Source organism: Lepidochelys olivacea, assembly GCF_965140295.1.
Source record: "Lepidochelys olivacea isolate rLepOli2 genome assembly, chromosome: 21".
Taxonomy (NCBI): Eukaryota; Metazoa; Chordata; order Testudines; family Cheloniidae; genus Lepidochelys; species Lepidochelys olivacea.
In genome coordinates, this window is record NC_140431.1 from 18114884 (window position 1) to 18134814 (window position 19931).

The 19931-nt window shown below is 41.5% G+C and overlaps 1 protein-coding gene across 4 annotated transcripts in view; it reads left to right on the forward strand.

Moving 5' to 3' along the window:
- Positions 1–19931, forward strand: part of KDM5B (lysine demethylase 5B) — a 178815-nt gene that overhangs the window by 26216 nt on the left and 132668 nt on the right. For 2 of the 4 annotated variants that reach the window (XM_084611399.1, XM_084611398.1), the window contains exons 2-5: positions 7127–7204; positions 16217–16339; positions 16972–17142; positions 18721–18777. In XM_084611399.1, coding sequence (XP_084467525.1) covers positions 7127–7204; positions 16217–16339; positions 16972–17142; positions 18721–18777 — 429 coding nt within the window. The remainder of the gene's footprint in view (positions 1–7126; positions 7205–16216; positions 16340–16971; positions 17143–18720; positions 18778–19931) is intronic. The other 2 variants (XM_084611400.1, XM_084611401.1) reach the window with 1 other exon arrangement.

Below are 19931 nucleotides of genomic sequence, written 5' to 3' on the forward strand. Positions count from 1 at the left end.
GTAACCATTTTTTTTTTGATAAACAAACTTCATTAAATAGTTTCAGAGTATCAGTTAAAAATTGCCCCCAAAAGATTTCAGTGTCAAAGTGTCATGATTTTTCAGGCCCCTCTGGTTTAAAAACTACAAACTGTAGAAAGTCAGTCATAGTGACAGTTTGGGCTCTCTGGTGTTGCGTAATTTTATTAAGTAACAGAAATTTTCATCATCACAGACTGTACGGTTAGCCCAGGGAGAGAAGTTTTACAGTGACTAGGTGAGTTGTACAGGAAGTATTTAAGTATTGGCTGGCTAAAAGCAGGAGCTCCCTGAAACTGATCAACTGGCTCAGGACTATTATAGGCATTGTGGAATGTGTATAGAACTCTAGGATTCATGCATGCAACTTGTCAATATGCTATTCCTATGAGACGATGGACAGCTTTGTTTGTATCCTAGAATAAGTGCTGCTCTTGACGTATGTATAGGTTATTAGACATTCAAATGATACAAACTCTCTATTTAATCTTAGTGTAAAAGTTCCCTTTCATATATTTTAAGGCTAGAAGGGTCCATTATGATTATCTGGTCTGACCTCCTGCATAACACAGACCCTAGCTTATGCTCAAATAAATTGGTTAGTCTCTAAGGTGCCACAAGTACTCCTTTTCTTTTTACAGACCTTAGAGTTTAGCTAAGTGATCTAGTTCAAAGATTTCTGGAATGAAACTAGATCATATCTTTTAGAAAGACTTCAAATCTTGCCATCCCTTGGGAATCTGTGCAATGGTTAATTACCCATTTATATCTTAGGGTATGTCTACATTTGCAGAGTTTTTGCACTGTAAATTTCATTGGTGATAGGGAACCGGTGAAAGAAAAGCGCTGGTTTGTGTACTCACTTAATTCCTCAGGCATCAGAGAATGTTTACATTACAGCACTTTCATTGCTGATGAGAGCAGCGCTATAGGGCAGCTATCCCACAGTGCAGCTCACTTGATAGGTCTTGTGGGAAGGGAGGTGAGCGGAAGGCATTCTGGGTCCCGGTCCCTGCTCAGTGCCCTGTGATGCACTGCTTCGTGTCCCAGCAGCCCCATTGCTTCCTTGTTTCTTTTGCAGCATTTTTTAAAACCCCCTGCTGTCTGGCTTTTTTCCCTGCCACATCTACAAGCAGGAATGGATCTGGCACTCCTGTCCACTACTCTGATAGTTGTCACTTGCACATCACGCTTGGCAGTGCAGCTGTTCCTAAACCTGCAAAGAGAGCTGCAGTCAGAGATGCCTGATGAGCTGCCTGAAATTGAAAGAAGTAACATTTGATTGCTTTTGGCATTAACTGAGGAGCTGTGTACTGTGGAACAGCTAGGGAAGCTAGCTCAGAGTTGTGGGATCATATTGTTACGCATGTCTGGGATTACGACCAGTGGCTTCAAAACTTTTGGATGTGGAGAGCCACCTTCGTGGAACAATGTGCTGAGCTTTCCCCAGACCCTACTTTGCAAGGACACCAGACTGAGAGCTGCAATCACTATAGAAGTCTCTAAGGTGCCACAAGTACTCCTTTTCTTTTTGTAGAGAAGTGTGTGGCAATCGCATTGTGGAAGCTGGTGACTCCAGATAGCTACTGGTCGGTTGTAAACCAGTTTGGAGTGGGGAGATCGACCGTTGGTGCCATGGTAACTCAAGTGTGCAAGGCCATTAATCGCATCCTACTGCGCAAGACCGTGACTCTTGGTAATGTGCATGACATTTTGGATGGCTTTGCAGAAATGGACTTCCCTAACTGTGGAGGGGCGATAGATGGTACGCACATCCCTATTGTTGCCCCGGCCCACTTTGGCACCGAGTATATAAATCGTAAGGGGTACTTTTGCATGGTTTTGCAGGCGCTAGTGGATACCAGGGCTATTAGAGGGGCACAGTGTGTGGCAGTTAGGATCCGGGATGCCTTGAGGGAAAAGTTTTTGCAAATGAAAATCATTAAATTTTGCTGCTGTGCTTGGGAAAGGAAGTGTTAACGGCATGTGCTGTGCTACATGGCGGTTCTGTATGTAACGTCAGTGAAGATGAAGTGCTAGTTGACTTGTAGCTGTGATGACATGTACAGAAATGTGAACACACAAATAAAGCTTCTTTTTGAAAAATTTGTGCTTTTATTTTAAAAACAGAGAAAACACCCATATACCTTACAGCTGTGTATAACTCCAGCTGTCGCTTGACAAGCTGTCTGTGGTTGTGGATTGTCGAGGAATGGAAAAAATTTACAGCGAGCCTATAAGAATGTGCAGTGGGAGTTTGGGGAGTGCATGGGAAAGAATTCTGCACCCACTGCAAGGGGGGGCAGGCATGAATCAGGTCACTCTGCAGTGTAATGAGAGAATGCAACATATCTGTCTGACGCTCCAGAATGTTGTTTAGCCTCTCTGTGGCTTCCCTATAGAAAGCATTATTCTCTTTTCGGTCTCAGTTCTCTCCCTCTTTCCACTTTGTCATGGTTTCTCTCCATTTATTTTTATCATGTGTCTCCTCTTGGGAGTGTTGAATCACCTCATAAAACACGTCTGCCCTAGTGCATCTTGGTTGCTTTCTTATACGTCACAGACGGTCTGCTACAGTGGGGGGTGGGTCTTCCACAGTCTTTTCTGAGGAGACAAAAGCAACACATTGCTGTGAAACATACATACAGAAATCACAGTGTATGTTGCAATACACCACTGGTAAGAAATCACTCTCTTGGTGACAAAAGTCAAAGCATCCATGATGCACAAGGACCCAGCAATGGTGAGGGAACACAGGGTTAGAAGGTTTATTGCATACACGCATTCTGAAAAGGGCTAGCATGAAGGGAGGGTACCCAGCACACAAACACAGCCATCGTAGTACTTTTCTGTGCCCTCAACCTGCTTTATGCATTGTCAAAGCAAAGCAACTTTCCAGAGCTCTGCTCTCCTGCCTCTGCCTCAGCAGCCAGTGGCCACTCACACTGGCTAGACACCTCCAGAGTAGAGAAGGGGTCCTGAGTGCACACAACAATGGGCTCCACAGCTTCCTCAGCCGCCTCCTCTTCATCTGTGATCTCCTCCTCCTGGCTAGGGCCACTTTTCACTGACTCCAGACATGAAGAAGTATCCACTGGGCTCTTTGCAATGGAGGTGGGGTCATCACTGAGGATTGCATCCAACTCACTGTAAAAACAGCAGCTTTGTGGTGCAGCACCAGACTCTGTTTGCCTCCCTTGCCTTGTGGTATGCGTTCCTCAGCTCCTTCACCTTCGCTCTGCACTGCAGGGTGTCCCTGTTATGCTCTTTCTGCAATCTGCATGCAGTCTGCTCATAGGTATTGAAATTCCTATGGCTGGAATGCAGCTGGCACTGCACAACCTCCTCTCCCCAAACACTGATCTGGTCCAGTAGCTCAGCGTTGCTCCAAGCAGGGGATCGTTTGGGATGTGGAACAGCCATGGTCACCTGGGCAGATGAGCACTCACAACAGGAAATGGAGTTTCAAACTTCCTGGGGCTTACAGTGGGAGGGGCGGATGTCCATTTACCTGGCGTCAGAGGAGATGCTGGCCAGAGTGGTCACTTTTGGAACTGTGGGATATCCTCTGGAGGCTAAATGGTGTTTACACAGGTAGCACGTGTCTTCACTTTCACAACAGTGCAGAAAGAGCTGTATGCCTCTCATGAAGGTGATTTTCTTTTTGCGGTGAAACTTCTGAGTTTCACTGCAAAAAGTCATTAACAAGTGTAGATGTTCCCTTGGTTTTAGCGCAAAAAAGGGACTTTTTGTGCTTTTAAATGGCAAGTGTAGACATAGCCTTAGTTCCACTTTGGACTTTGGTGATTTCAGCTTCCAGTCCATTGGATCTTTGTCTTTGTCTGCTAACAAAGAGCTCTTTAATATTAGAAATCTGCTCCCTGGCAAGTTACCTCATTGTAAGTGAGTTTTCCTCATTATGAATCATTCTTGTGGCTCTTCCTGAACTAGCTCCAATTTTTCAGCATTCTGGCTCTGCCACAGGCTTCCTGTGTGATATTGGACATGATCTTCTCATGCTGCACAATTGCGCCAAATTAAGGGTATAAATCAAAAGTAATAATAGTAAAGAAACCCTATTGCATGTGACATCACTGTAATAGTGAAAAAGTCTTGAAAATCTATGGAGATTGGGTTTGAGACCATTACAGTTTTCATGTTAAATGTTCCCTCTAAAAAAACAAACATACTACCTATGTCCGTATTGCCTAGTGTTATACCAATAAAATAAAACCCAGCAGGATCTTATTAAAGGGAAAAAGGCAAAATACCACATTTATTGTGAATACAGAAAGAATCATAGTAAGCAGTTATGACAGGTTTCAGAGTAACAGCCGTGTTAGTCTGTATTCGCAAAAAGAAAAGGAGTACTTGTGGCACCTTAGAGACTAACCAATTTATTTGAGCATAAGCTTTCGTGAGCTACAGCTCACTTCCTCTGAGGAAGTGAGCTGTAGCTCACGAAAGCTTATGCTCTAATAAATTGGTTAGTCTCTAAGGTGCCACAAGTACTCCTTTTCAGTAAGCAGTTAGTTATAGCTATAACATTCCATTCAATCTCATATTTATTCACACATTCATTCATACAAACACACACACACAGGTTCTGCAAGGTTGTTATCATAGTTACCAGCCTTAGAGTTGCTCATGCCAAGCCACTGGCCAGGTGGCCTGGACATGAGGAGGGAGCAGGGCCTTGTCAGATGCTCATCTGATGCTCGTGGAAGTTGGTTTGCAGAATCAGACTCCAAAGTTCTCACTTTTTAGAGTCTGTTTTTATAGGAATTTCTTCCTATGCCAGTCTATGGGAATTGCTTCATCATGCTGTTGCTGAATCAATCAACAGATAGCACATTCCTGACGGCTCCAAGATGTTATCTTGTTCTTTGGTTCTCCCATTCTTGAGGCTGTTGGGTGGATTCCAGTCTGCCCTCCGGGGGGCGGTCCTCTGGTTATTTCCACTTGACGCCTTCTTCAGCCGATGGACACTGGATTCTTAGGCTGTCACCTCCCTGATCATTCAGTTATATCCACACCAAGCATCCATCCACATACATCCTCTATCTCTATTTTAATCACAATTGTTAATACAACAAAAGGGCGGGGAGTCTCTGGGTGCTGTTTCTGTTGTTAGAGTATTGCTTTGAGTCTCTCTCTCTGTGAATTGCTTTGAGAACAGACTCTGCCTTAGAATGTACTAACACAATTAGCAGCTTGCAAGTTTCACACATAGAGGGAGAGAAACAGCACCAAAAACCAAGAGAGCTCTTCATTAGTAATACCCTGGAATTTAAACTCTGGGGAATCAAACTCATTTGTGATTTTAATACAGAACTTCTTTAATATGATCCAACACTAGTCCACAAGGAGTCATTGAGGAAAAGGCAAATATGATCTTCCCTGGACACCTGATACTGTGTCACTTCAATATCAGAAGTTCTTATTACTATTACTATCCTTCTATAGTTACAGAGAAAAAAAAAAAGATACCTTGATATATAAGAAATTGGTATCAGATTTAAACTAAGCTAAATTTGGCTCTTCTAAATAAACACTATACCTCACCCACCTCATCTCATATATATCACAGCCAGCTGGTGTGACAGTAATCTCTTTATTGGTCCAATAAGAGAGATTACTGCACCCACCTGGCTGTGATATATATGTCAGTCCCAGGATATTAGACACATATGGGTATAACTACACTGCATGTGATAAATGTTAGCGGTCTGAGAGATATTATTGCTTTGTAATCTTAGGTAAATGCTACCCACCAACTTTAGATGATCTCTGTCGAAGTAAGAGTGGTGGCGTGTATTGTGTTTTCTTGTTAGATATATTTCAGCTATTTCTGAATATTTTTAAACAAAATACTCCTAAAGTAGTTATTTTTGGTTGACAACATAGCTGCTGTTGCTTGGCGATCAGGTAGAGACTCTTTGCCTTCCGCTGCAGCATGGGGTCTGAGGCACTTGCAGGTTTAAACTGGTGTAAGTGGTGGATTCGCTGTAACTTGAAGTCTTTTAAAACCATGATTTGAGGACTTCAGTAACTCAGTCAGAGGTGAGGGGTCTATTACAAGAGTGGCTGGGTGAGGTTTTGTGGCCTTGCGATGTACAGGAGCTCAGGCTAGATGACCACGATGGTCCATTCTGATCTTAAAGTCTATGAGGTGTGAGAAGCAAAGAAATTGTTTACCTGATGTGCTTGTGTTTCTCCTGAGCATTTAAAAGTCTCTGATTCCAGCTAATTGCCTTTTCAGGAATACACTCAATACTGTGCATTGCAGTTGTTTTTGTGGCCAGTGAATCTGTTTAATTTATATGTTGAGAGCAAAAATTCCTAACAGGAAAAAGCAAATAAGTGGCATATGTAACATTGGAACAGGCTGTGTCTGGAGGTTGTAATTATGTTCTCTCCACCACAAGGGTCTTTTCCTGTATGAAGGAAATGGCACAGTAGGCTCTGCCAAGGACACCTACTATTTCTGCTTGACAGACAAGATCTCTAACTGACATATGATGCCTGCCCATTTTGGAATGTGACCTTGCAGTTACAGTGAACGTCCTAACTCTGTGACATGCATCTGATGAAGTGAGCTGTAGCTCACGAAAGCTTATGCTCAAATAAATGTGTTAGTCTCTAAGGTGCTACAAGTACTCTTTTCTTTTTAATTTGTGTGTGTGTATGTCTGTCTGTGAGATTAAAGGCTAATCTTTGTGAGTCACATCTTTAGTTTCAGAGTATTAGTGGAAGACCTATTTCATTACATGTCAAAACAATCTATTTAAAGACACAATGAACATAATTTCTGAATGAAAGCAAAAAGAATCGAACCTGAAATTAAAAATCTTCCAATTTTTAGAAGACAGCATTGTAAAGTGCTTTGCTTTTTCTTACCTTCAGTGTGTGAATATGTGTGTGTTGAAGTGTTTGTGTATTGTGAGATCATTTGGGGAAAATACTAGATTTCTTCATATTTGAAATGGAGAAGTGAGGCTGTCTTTGGGTTTGGCTTTGTTTTAACTTTTGGTGTATCTAGCTTGTAAACACAAAGAATGTATTGAATTTTCCTATTCTGTTTACTGAAGCTTTTCTCTTTCCCCAGGACTGGCAGCCACCATTTGCATGTGATGTCGATAAACTTCATTTTACTCCACGAATCCAGAGGCTGAATGAATTGGAGGTAGAGTCAGAAACTGATGCCATTAACATTAGAATCCACTTGAAGGAGTAAATATGTTCAAAGTAGTTTATTCTTTAGGATGTGCAATGAAGCAAAAGGTTGTTCCCCTCTATTCAACATTGGTGAGGCCTCATCTGGAGTACTATGTCCAGTTTTGGGCTCCACGCTACAAGAAGGATGTGGAAAAATTGGAAAATGTCCAGTGGAGGGCAACAAAAATGATTAGGGGACTAGAACACATGTGTTATGAGGAGAGTCTGAGGGAACTGGGATTGTTTAGTCTACAGAAGAGAAGAGTGAGGGGGCATTTGACAGCTGCTTTCAACTACCTGAGAGGTAGTTCCAGAGAGGATGGTTCTAGACTGTTCTCAGTGGTAGCAGATGACAGAACGAGGAGTAATGGTCTCATGTTGCAGTGGGGGAGGTTTAGGTTGGATATTAGGAAAAAGCTTTTTCACTAGGAGGGTGGTGAAACACTGGAATGCGTTACCTAGGGAGGTGGTGGAGTCTCCTTCCTTAGAAGTTTTTAAGGTCGGGCTTGAGAAAGCCCTGGCTGGGATGATTTAATTGGGGATTGGTCCTGCTTTGAGCAGGGGGTTGGACTAGATGACCTCCTGAGGTCCCTTCCACCCCTGATATTTTATGATTCTATGATACCTCTGGAAATCAAGCCCAATAGAACTAATATTTTCAGAATCTCTGTAGAAAGGAAGCAGTATTTAGTGAAAATATGTGCTAAAGTTGTTTGCTTTGGAACAAAACTTAAACGACTATACAGTTTATTAAAATATGGTGAGAAATGTGATGTGGAGTTTGTTTTTTTTAATTACTGTTTATAGGGATGTGAAGTGATTAAAAATTATGGTTGATCGCATTGTTAAACAATAATAGAATACCATTTATTTAAATATTTTTGGATGTTTTCTACTTTTTAAAATATATTGATTTCAGTTATAACAATACAAAGTATACAGTGCTCACTTTATATTTATTTTTGATTACAAATATTTGCACTGTAAAAATGATAAACAAAATAGTATTTTTCAATTCACTGCATACAAGTACTGTAGCACAATCTCTTTACTGTGAAAGTACAACTTACAAATGTAGATTTTTGTTGTTGTTACATAACTGCACTCAAAAACAAAATAATGTAAAACTTTAGAACCTACAAGTCCACTCAGTTACACCTCTTGTTCAACCAGTCACTAAGGGTATGTCTACACTACGAAATTAAGTCGATTTTATAGAAATTGATCTTTAGAAAGCGATTTTATACAGTCGATTGTGTACATCCCCACTAAGTGCAGTAGGTCGGCGGAGAGCATCCTCAATACCGTGGCTAACATCAACTCATGGATGGTCCACCGTGGGTAGCTATCCCACGGTCCCTGCTGCCCATTCGAATTCTGAGTTATGCTTCCAATGACTGATGGGGCAAAAACATCGTCGCGGGTGGTTTTGGGTACCTGTCGTCAGTCTCCCCTCCTTCCCTCCCTCTGTGAAAGCAATGGCAAACAATCGTTTCGCACCTTTTTTCCTGGGTTACGCATGCAGACGCCATAGCATGGCAAGTCTGGAGCCCGCTCAGCTCAGTGCTGCTGTTGTGAGCATTGTAAACACCTCGTGCATTATCCTGCGGTATGTGCAAAACCTGGCTAGGAGACGCCAGCACAAGGAGGACATGGACACAGACGTTCCTGAAAGCACAGGATGTGTCAATTGGGACATCATGGCGACAGTGGAGCAGGTTGATACAGTGGAACACCGATTTTGGGCCCAGCAAACAATCACAGACTGCTGGGACTGCATAGTGTTGCAGGTATGGGATGATTCCCAGTGGCTGCAAAATTTTTGCATGCATAAGGCCACTTTCCTGGAACTTTGAGTTGTTTTTCCCTGCCCTGAAGTGCAGGAATACCGAGATGAGAGCTGTCCTCACAGTTGAGAAGCAAGTGGTAATAGCCCTGTGGAAGCTTGCAACGACTGACTGCTACCGGTCAGTCTGGAATCAATTCAGATTGGGCAAATCTGATGGCTTTGCTGCAATGGGGTTCCCTAACTGTGGTGGGGCGATAGAATGCATCCCCCTATCTTGGCACCGGACCACCTTGCCAACCAGTACGTAAACTGCAAGGGGTACTTGTCAATGGTGCTGCAAGTCAATAGTGCTGGATCATAAGGGACGTTTCACTGACACCAACGTGGGATGGCCAGGAAAGGTGCATGACGCTCGCATCTTTAGGAACTCAGGGCTGTTTGAGCAGCTGCAAGAAGGGACTTACTTCCCAGACGAGAAAATAACCATTGGGGATGTTGAAATGCCAATACTTATCCTTAGGGACCCAACCTACCCCTTGCTCCCATGGCTCATGAAGTCATACACAGGCAGCCTGGACAGTAGTAAGGAGCAGTTCAACTACAGGCTGAGCAAGTGCAGAATGGTGGTAGAATGTGTCTTTGGACTTTTAAAAGCTCGCTGACGCTGTTTGCTGACTAGGTTAGACCTCAGTGCAACGAACATTCCCATTGTTATTGCTGCTTGCTGTGTGCTCCATAATATCTGTGAGAGTAAGGGGGAGATGTTTATGGCAGGGTGGGAGGTTGAGGCAAATCCCCTGGCGGCCAATTTTGAGCAGCCAGACACCAGGGCGATTAGAAGAGCACAGCTAGGCGCGCTGCGCATCAGAGAGGCTTTGAAAAACAGTTTCATGACTGGCCATGCTACAGTGTGACAGTTGTATGTGTTTCTCCTTGATGCAAAACCGCCCCCTTTGTTGAATTTACTTCTCTGTAAGCCAATCCCCCTCCCCACTTTGACCACAGCTGGCAAAGGAAATAAAGTCCCTATTGTGTTGAATCCATGCATTCTTTAATTATTTTTTAAAAAAAAAAAAAGGGGGGGGGATCACTGACAAGGTACTCCGGGTGGGGTGGGGGAGGAGGGAAGGACAAGGCCACATTGCTTATTGTAGCCACACCACAAATCAGAGCTGTTGGAATGACAGCCTTCTGTTGCTTGGGCCATCCTCTGGAGTGGAGTGGCTGGGTGCCTGGAGCCTCCCCCAACGTGTTCTTGGGCATCTGGGTGAGGAGGATATGGAACTTGGTGAGGAGGGCAGGTGGTTATACAATGGATATAGCAGCGGTCTGTGCTCTTGCCTTTCCTGCAGCTTCACCAGATGCCTGATCATGTCCATTTGCTCCCACATTAGCCTCAGCGTCGCCTCCTGCGTGTTCTGATCATGCTCACTGTATGCTTTCCTGGCCTCTGCCACCGAATGCCTCCATGCATTCAGCTGTGCCCTATCCATGTGGGAGAACTGCATGAGCTCTGAAAACATGTCATCGCGAGTGCAGGTTTTTTTTTTGTTTTGTTTTTTTTGCCTTCTAATCTGTGATAACCTCAAGGACGGATATGATATGGGGAGCATATAAACATTTGCACCTGCAGGGGGATTAAAAAGGGAGAATAAAATTTAAGAAGATACATTTCTGAGAACAAAAGGGAGACTTTCACAGTGAATCAAGCAATTCACAGCAGACAGCCCATGTGCTTTAGGTATAAGGTCACATTTTGCCTTTTATATTGAGCGCCTGCTGGTATAGTGACACATCACACATGTCTGGGCAACAGAATTTGGTTTCCAGGCAGCTATAGTTGGCTTCTTCCGCCTTCATAACATGTGGGAATGGCTTCTAACTGCAGTGCCCTCCTTTCCCATAGCAAGCAATGCCAGTTGGGTTTGCCATTTAAAAGGAGAGGCTGCAGTTTTCGGGTGAATGTGCAGCACACACCTGTCCCCCACTCCACCACATGGCTATTCTCTGGGATGATCCCTTTTAGCCAAGTGCAAACAGCCCAGCATAAACGGGGTCCTTTTACTGTTCCCTTACAAAAATTTGCCTATTTCAACCAGGTGACCATGAATAATATCACTCTCCTGAGGCTGACACAGAAAGATAAAGACCAAATGTTGCATGAATGTGACCAAAACCTAGGACCATTCGCTGCCATGGTTAGTGCTGCAATGATTCCAGACTGCTTGCTACTGGCTTGGCATGGTAAAGTGTCCTACTGTGGAGGACAAAATAAGGCAGCCCTCCCCAGAAACCTTCTACAAAGGCTTTCAGAGTACCTCCAGGAGAGCTTCATGGAGATGTCCCTGGAGGATTTTCCTCTCCAGCCCCAGACACGTTAACAGACTTTTCCAGTAGCTGTACTGGTCGCGAATGCATCCCAATTCTTCAGGGCAAATCAAACATTAAACACAATTGCTTTTAACCCCTGTAGTGTAGTTACAAATGTGCACTCACCAGAGGTGCCTTCTCCGGCTTCAGGGTCGGGGAACCCGCCTTGGGAGGGTATTGGCTCCAGGGTGATGAAAAGGTCCTGGCTGCTGGGGAGAACGGATTCTCCGCTTGCCTGCTGCGCATTCTCCTCTTCCTTCTCTTCCTCATCCACAAACTACTCCTGTGTGTTGTGTGAGACTCCCCCCTTGCAGGTGTCCACAGACAGTGATGGGGTAGGGTCCCCCACTAGAATGGCATGCAGCTGATCATAGAAGCGACATATATGGGGCTCTGACCTGGAGCGACCATTTGCCTCCTTTGTCTTTTGGTAGGCTTCCCTGAGCTCAACTTTCACGTGGCACGGCTGTGTGTCCCTGGTGTAGCCTCTCTCCACAATGCCCTGTGAGATTTTGGCATTTTTATTAGCATTTCTTCTTTTTCATTGGAGTTCTGCCTGCACAGATTCTTCTCCCCATACAGCAATCCGATCCAGTGTCTCCCTTTCTGTCCATGCTGGAGCTTGTTTCTGATTGTGGGACTGCATGGTCACCTGTGCTGCTGAGATCGCCACGCTGACCAAACAGGAAATGAAATTCAAAAGTTCCTAGGGCTTTTTCTGTGTACCTGGCTAGTTCATTGGAGTTGAAAGCACTGTCCAGAGCAGTCACTTTGGAGCACTCTGGGATAGCAGGCCGATACCATTGAATTGCAGAACGCTGCATCTACGCTACCCCACGTTCAACCCAGGAAGGTAGATTTTAGCACTACTCCCCTTGCTGGGGAGGAGTACAGCAGTCGATTTTAAGAGCCCGTGAGGTTGACGGAATGGGGTTGGTTGTGTAGCCGCATTGCTTATAAAATCAACCTAATGCGGCTAAATTCAACCTAACCTTGTAGTGTAGACTAGGGCTAAGACAAACAAGTTTGTTTACATTTATGGGGGGTAATGCTTCTTAATTCTTATTTACAATGTCACCTGAAAGTGAGAGCAGACATTCGCATGGCACTTTTTTAGCCAGCATTGCAAGGTATTTACATGCCAGAAATGCTAAACATTTGTATGACCCTTCATGTTTCAGCCATCATTTCAGAAGACATGCTGATGATGCTCGTTAAAAAAATAATGCGTTAATTACATTTGTGACTCAACTACTTGGGGGAAGAATTGTATGTCTGCTGCTCTGTTTTACCCTCATTCTGACATATATTTCATGTTATAGCACTCTTAGTGTTTGTCTTAGTGATTGGCTGAACAAGAAGTAGAGCTGAGTGGACTTGTAGGTTCTAAAGTTTTACATTCTTTTGTTTTTTGAGTACAGTTATGTAACAATAACAAAAATCTACATTTGTAAGTTGTACTTTCACAATAAAGAGATTGCACTACAGTACTTGTATGCGGTGAATTTAAAAATACTATTTTGTTATTTTTACAGTGCAAATATTTGTAATAAAAATAATATAAAGTGAGCACTGTACACTTTGTATTCTGTGTTGTAATTGAAGTTAATATATTTGAAAATGTAGAAAAACATCCAAAAATATTTTAAAAATTTTAATTGGTGTTCTATTGTTTAACAACGCAATTAAAACTGGGATTAATTGTGATTATTTTTTTAATCACGATTAATTTTTTTGAGTTAATCACGTGAGTTAACTGCAATTTATCAGCAGCCCTAGTTATTTAACATTTGTATTGCAGTAGTGCCTAGAGACCTCAACCAGGTCATGCTCCCATTGTGCTAAAGCACTGTACAAACATATAGTCCCCTGAAGGTCTTACATTCATAAAAATAAGACAAGTGGGTAGGGGTGAGGAAGGATGTTGATAACAAATGTAATATAATTTAGCATGGACTAATTCTGTGGGCAATTTTTAGCTGGTCAGTAGCAGTAATATCTCATCTCCTGCTTTGCTGTTTTGAGAGGGCAGTATTCTTTATGCATTAAGGTGTGTAGCTTTGAGGAGGGACGTGAGGGAGGATAAGCTGGTGGCTTTAGAATTTTCCACTGGGAGTAAGGGACTGCAGGAGACAAAGCGCAGTGGTGCTTGTGGGAGAAGTAGACAAGCAGGTGGCCAAGGCTGGCATAGATAGCAGAGGGAAACTGGCAGGACTCAGCTTCTTGGAAAGATAATAGTTCAGAAAAGGGAAGGCTTTTATATGGAGAGCTTTGAAGGTCAGGACAATAAGTTTGTGGTGGAGAAAGGGAGGCAGTGAAGGGATTATATGCAGGGAATAGACAGCTAGTCATGAACTTAATTCCGTCTAAGCTGCGCAACTGCACAGCAGCCTATTAAGCACCCCCGACCTGCCTGGCCCAGGAAGAGGTGCCTCAACCCAGCCCCGGCCTGGATCTGCTGCAGCTGGGGAGAGATGCCTTTTTCCCCCCCACCCCCCGCCCAGGTGCTGCTGTGGCGGGGGAGAGCTTGGGGGAGTCCTCTCTCCTCACCATAACCCCAGGGCAGCCTGCACCCCAAACCCCTCATCCCAACCCCAGAGACCACACCCCCAGCTGGAACCCTCACTCCCCCCTCACCCCAACCCTCGGCCCCACCCTCGCCATATGAATTTTATGTGCGCCAATAACAAATTACCTACATATTGGTGCACATAACAAAATTCATGCCGCACATGCGTGGGAAAAATTAGAGGGAACACTGGTGATGAGCCAGGAAGATGTTCTTAAACTTCAGGGTAGACATAGTCTATTCGGCATAACGTATGTCGCTCAGGGGTGTGAATAGATCACTCCACCAAGCGACATAATTACTGGTGTGGATAGCGCTGTCGGTGGGAGACTCTCTAGTGTAGCTGTGCCCTTAGTCATTTTCTGTCACTTTGTCTCCAAGAATTGTATGTAATAGCATCTCATTAAGTATGATAAACTTGTTGGCCAAACAATGAAATCCTGCATTATCTCACTCGATTCACCACATTGAAGCCAGTTGCTTAGTCTGAATTTTTGAAAACTTCTTTTAAATTTAAAAACGTTTATTTTTGCATTGATTGTGCCTATTCCCTTTGCCAAAAGGCATTTAAAAACTGACATGAGTTTTAAATCTTTAAAAACTGCCATGGAAAGTTGATTCTCAGCAGGCATAGTCAACAAGAGGGCAATTTCATATGTGGGGTTCTGTGGGATTCATAAGTTCATTGCAACTTTAAAATAGTATTACCATTTCTCAGAAAAGCCCAGAGTAGAAGATCTATTTCATACTATGCTGCTGAACGAACAGAAGGAATTTTAAGTAACTCTGTACCAGGTCTCATTGATGTTAGTGAAGATGTAGTGACTAAACACAGAAGTCTGCAGAAATGTAATGTTAAAGTTCTTTTTGAGAGTGGAATAATTTATCAAATGGAAGTGGACCAGATTGGTATGGATAACAACTTATTCTAAGTTTCAAAGAGAGAATTCCAAACAATGAAGGGTTTAAAATATCAGCAAATGTTTTCTAAGCTCAAAGGTATAGCTTTGATTCCAGCTAATATAGGAATGAATCACAGCTCAGTTCTTGTAGGCACTTTGTGATGATAAAATTAAAAAAAAGGTTTTTTTGATAGAATTAGGGTTGTATTAGAGTTTGGACCATTATTCATCTGGGACTTACCTGTCTGATTCAGAGTGTGATTTTATTTATTTATTTATTTATTTATTTTAAGTTACTGGTTGCTAGTTTTGCAGTAAAACATGTACTGGCAAATGCATTATGTGGTAGCGGAGAAAGCACTTTTGGTAGCCAAAGGTTCTGTTTCTTTGACCAGTTCAAATGTTCACTGAAGCATTCGTGTCCAATACAGTGTAGATTCAGTAACTTTTAAAGACAATTTGTGAAGATGACTTGAAAGATGAATCCCCTCACAGAAGAAAATGAATCTATGCAGTAACTCTCATTAATTTGTATTTGGGTAAACCCACAAATCTGCATCAGAAATGAAGCTGCAGCTCTTTGGGCGGGTGGGGTATAGGAAGGGGTCCTGTGAGGGCATGCCATGTCACCCCAGCCCTCTAATGCTCAGGGACCTACTTAGAGAATTTACTACTGGAGGGACTGGTGCAACTTCTTACTCCAGCAAAGGAGGCATAAGGTTGCTCTCACCATTGCCTGTGCACATCTATGAGTGGGGAAGGCTTGCCACTGTATAGATCCTTTTCTGTGCTTCTTGCCTCAGTGATCTAGTCTTTTGGAGAGGATAGGTTTTCTAACATAGAGCCAGTGAACATCATTATTGAGAATGGATCAGGTCTAACACAGGGAATATAGAGGAGATGACATTGGCTCTTAAGATTGAATAGCGAGTCTCTTTTTTTTTTTTTAAATAACTGATTCCAGTCATGGCCTTCAAATGGTAGATACATCTTGAAATCACAATTGGTGACATTAGCAGGGATGCCAAAGACCCAGTGGAGACAGAAGTTTCCTTTCCCAAACAAATGTGATCCATCTATGATAGAGTTCAAACACATTGACAAGGCTATCCTTCTAGATATCTGGAGAACTTCAATTTCAATGCAGTCAATCCAGCATCTTTCCCAAGTAAACAAAAATGAAAGGAAGCCAGTCATGTCTACCTTTATTATACTAGGTGCAAATACATTTAAAGAGGGATTTTGGAACATAACCAAAGATCTGAACTTGAAGATGTTCTAATATTGAAAACATTGGAAAGTAGAAGCTAAATTGAACTGCATTATTGAAAGCACACTGTCTTCTGTTAGGCTCAGACCCGTGTGAAGCTGAATTTTCTGGACCAGATTGCAAAGTTTTGGGAGCTCCAAGGATGTACATTGAAAATTCCACATGTAGAGAGGAAGATCTTGGATTTATTTCAACTTAATAGGGTAAGACTGTTTTTTAAAATAGTTTTTCCTGCAAAAGATGCCACATTACTTCTGTTCCTAGACTGAAGTCAAGTCATCTTTAGTAAGCTACTTCAATAGAGTTTTTGTGTTTGGAAGCGTTTTTAATGTATGATTAAACTCCTTGAGACATATTCTGTGAAATGGATTCAAGACAAGAACTGTTTATATTGCACTAAAAAGTAGTGTTGGAAAGCTGATTCAGTAGTACAGCCTTAGAAATGCAGCCTGAGAGAATCCTCCAACTAGACTGAACTATAAACCTGCATCTAATCTTCCCTTCTGGTGCGTATTGTAAAGCAATATTTTGGAGAAGTTCTGTGACCTGTGTTATACAAGAGTTCAGATGATCACAGTGGTCCCTTCTAGCCTTGGAATCTGTGAATCTATGAGCTTTTTCAGAGGTCTTTCAGTTTTCTGACTAGCTAATTAAAGGATTTAAGCTACAGCATTCTCTTAATGTGAAAGCTGTATTTAAAGTATTTATTGCATATGGTAGCAGCTGCAATAGCAAATACTTTTCCCTTTGTAACTTTTTTTTTTACTAGCAGTAGATCTCTATACACTAATGATTTTATTTTTGTATATGTGACCATTGTATTTTTCCTTTATAGCTAGTTGCAGAAGAAGGTGGATTTGACTTAGTCTGTAAGGAGAGAAAATGGACGAAAATAGCCATCAGAATGGGTTTTGCTCCAGGCAAGGCAGTGGGTTCACACATCCGTGCTCATTATGAACGTATTCTTTATCCTTACAACTTATTCCAGTCTGGAGCTAGTCTACTGGTGAGTGGTATGGTGTTTTTTGTTTTCCCCTGGCTAGCTAAAACCTGGATAAATTCACCAACTAGTGGGTTGTTTCCTTTTTGGGCAGCACTTCTAAAATCTTTAAAGATTGCATTTGTTTGTTTCATAGCCTTCATCTTGTTACTTAGATACTAAGGTCATGAGATGAGTATGTTAGTAATCCACAGACAGAACTTTATCAAATGGAAGATAAAGTACTGGAATTTTGTGAAGGACCCCTTCAAGGAAACCTCTTACCTGAAGACATGAAACCTGTTTGGACACTACCAGTTTGTATTTCTTCCTCTCTACAGTATTTAAAAGCCTTATTTTACAGCAGGTATTTAGACTTTCTGGAATGTCCTCTTTGCGACTCCTCTGTGCATTGCAGACTTTTAAAATATTTACAAACCATTTATTTGTCCATCCATCTGACAGAGAATAAATGAATAATATCTCTAGGAATAATTGCGATCCAAAGATAACGGATGGAATATAATGAGTCTTGTAACTTTATAGCCATTTGTCAACTCACTTTGCATTTTTTTTATACATAATATGGTGAAAGATCTCCACTATGAAGAGAGAGAGAATGACATGTGAATGATGTTTTGATCAAATCCATGGAAATCATAATGTAGACTGCCAGAGTTGTTGCTGAGTTTTTCTAACTTAAAATCTTCATGTTTAGTTTTTGGCCATTAATAAGTGGGTTGAATGAGGATGGAAACTAATACAAGTACAAGACTTCTTTCAGATCAGTGTTGGTTTATTACTTATTTGGTAGCACTTGCAGAAATCCATTTTAATCCGTGTTAACCACTCCCACCCTGACATGCTTTTCAACGTGGGTGGGTTTCATAATAAAAAAAACTTGTGAGGATTGTCTGAGTTTACAGTAAAGAGCAATATTAGTGCCTGTTAGTTAGAGCTGCCAAAATGAGAATAGAGATTTGACATGAGCAAATCAGAAGAGACTGGAATGTAAGGCTCTTTATGTATCTTGTGGTTATCACATTGAAGAATAGTTTAAAAAAATATCTTTAGGCTCTAAAAAAAATGGTAATTCTGACCACTGGATTTTAGACATATATGCTAATGTAGATTGTTTTCAATCTGTGGGATGAAAAACCTTAAGTCTAGGAAAACTATCTTTACCAAATACACTTCACCTTTCCTCTGAAATAATTCTTATTACATGGTGGAAAGCAACAGCATTCCAATAAGGTATTAACTAGCATCTTTCCATTTTTGTTCATTCTGAACACTAAAGTAATTGTGGTTTCTCTTTTGTGAAGACATTTTGCTCTGTCACATCTGATCCCGTTCTCTTATTTTTTTTGAGGTGGGAACATATAATTTAGTGTCCTAAAATAGAGTGGTGGCTGTGACCATAAACGCTCTGAAAATCTAAGCCTTTAGAACAATTGTCTTTCACAGAACTGATGTTAAATACATTATTTCTCAGTAATGGACCATTTTAAGAACACAAAGATTCTCAAATGGCTGCTTGTGATCTCATTTAATGAGGTCACACTTCCTTTTAAATATAACTTTCCAAGCTCTCTCTTGCACTAGGCACCTGACATTTGTTCCAAACTGATGTGTTTAGTGGATCATGCAGTTCTGGAAAAGGTATGTTTAACTTCATTTATTAACCAAAAAAACCCCCAAAAAACGTTGTTGCTGTTTTTAAATTGTTACTATATTCTCCTTCCATCTTTCTGTGTGTGGTATTAATGTTTTCTTATGAATTGGATGGAAAAACTGAGAGAATCCATAGAAATGTTTCTTTGGGCTCAGTTTTCACCCTGCTTAGATTTTATTTTTGCTGACGTGCCTTCTATTAACTAATGAGTTTATTTTACAATGAATTATTTCTCCTTTGAATTGATATTTGATATCCCTGACCAAAGGTCATCTTTTTTGCATTGTGTCACAAGTTCTCAGTAAGCAGTGGTTTCCCAGATGGTGCTTGTACAGCTGTCCTTTTTATTATCTATTCAGTTCTTTCCTGAGTATCTTGGCCTCGTATGATTTCATTCTTAGATAAGATACTGCTACTGGATTTTACAGCTGTCAGTTTCAGACATGTTTTCCCTTTCTTTGATATTTCAATAAGCCTTGAAAAGAAGCTCTGTTTGCAGCAAGCCAAGATCATCTACAAAAGACTGGTATGTGCAGTCTGTGAAACTACTTTGTAATTGATGGCACCTACTATATTGCATTGATGCTGTGAAAGCCAAGAGTATAGAAAGGAGTATTTTTTCACTCACTAGTACGGTGTAGCTTAGAATGTGTTCAGTCCCATGCACAGCCTGAATTTATTATGAGTTTTATGCCTTAAATATATGTTTTAATTGCCTTTTTGGAAAATGTTCTATTTGAAGAACTTCTTACATTGTACCATCTGCATACATAATATAGTAGTGTAACAGGAAATTTTGGTGCTTAATGAGTAGTTTTTCGTTGAAACCTTAGTATTTATGGTTCAATAAATCCAAAAATCTAAAAATGGAGACAGAAAGTAAGACGTGTGTGGATGATCAAAACAGGCAAAACTGACATTATAGTCTGCAAATTAATAGGTGCTTAAAGAAGTGCCCCAGAGAAGTAATTTATTCATCATTACCTATTTAACACTGGGCTAGATGTGTCTCAGTTGTATTGCTCACTATAATTGCATATAAGGAGATGGATAAATATAAGTTGCCTTACATGTAAGGGATAGCAGATGTGAAGCATGCTTATGATTCTTCACACTGTAGTTAGTGAATGAAAAGTCCTTG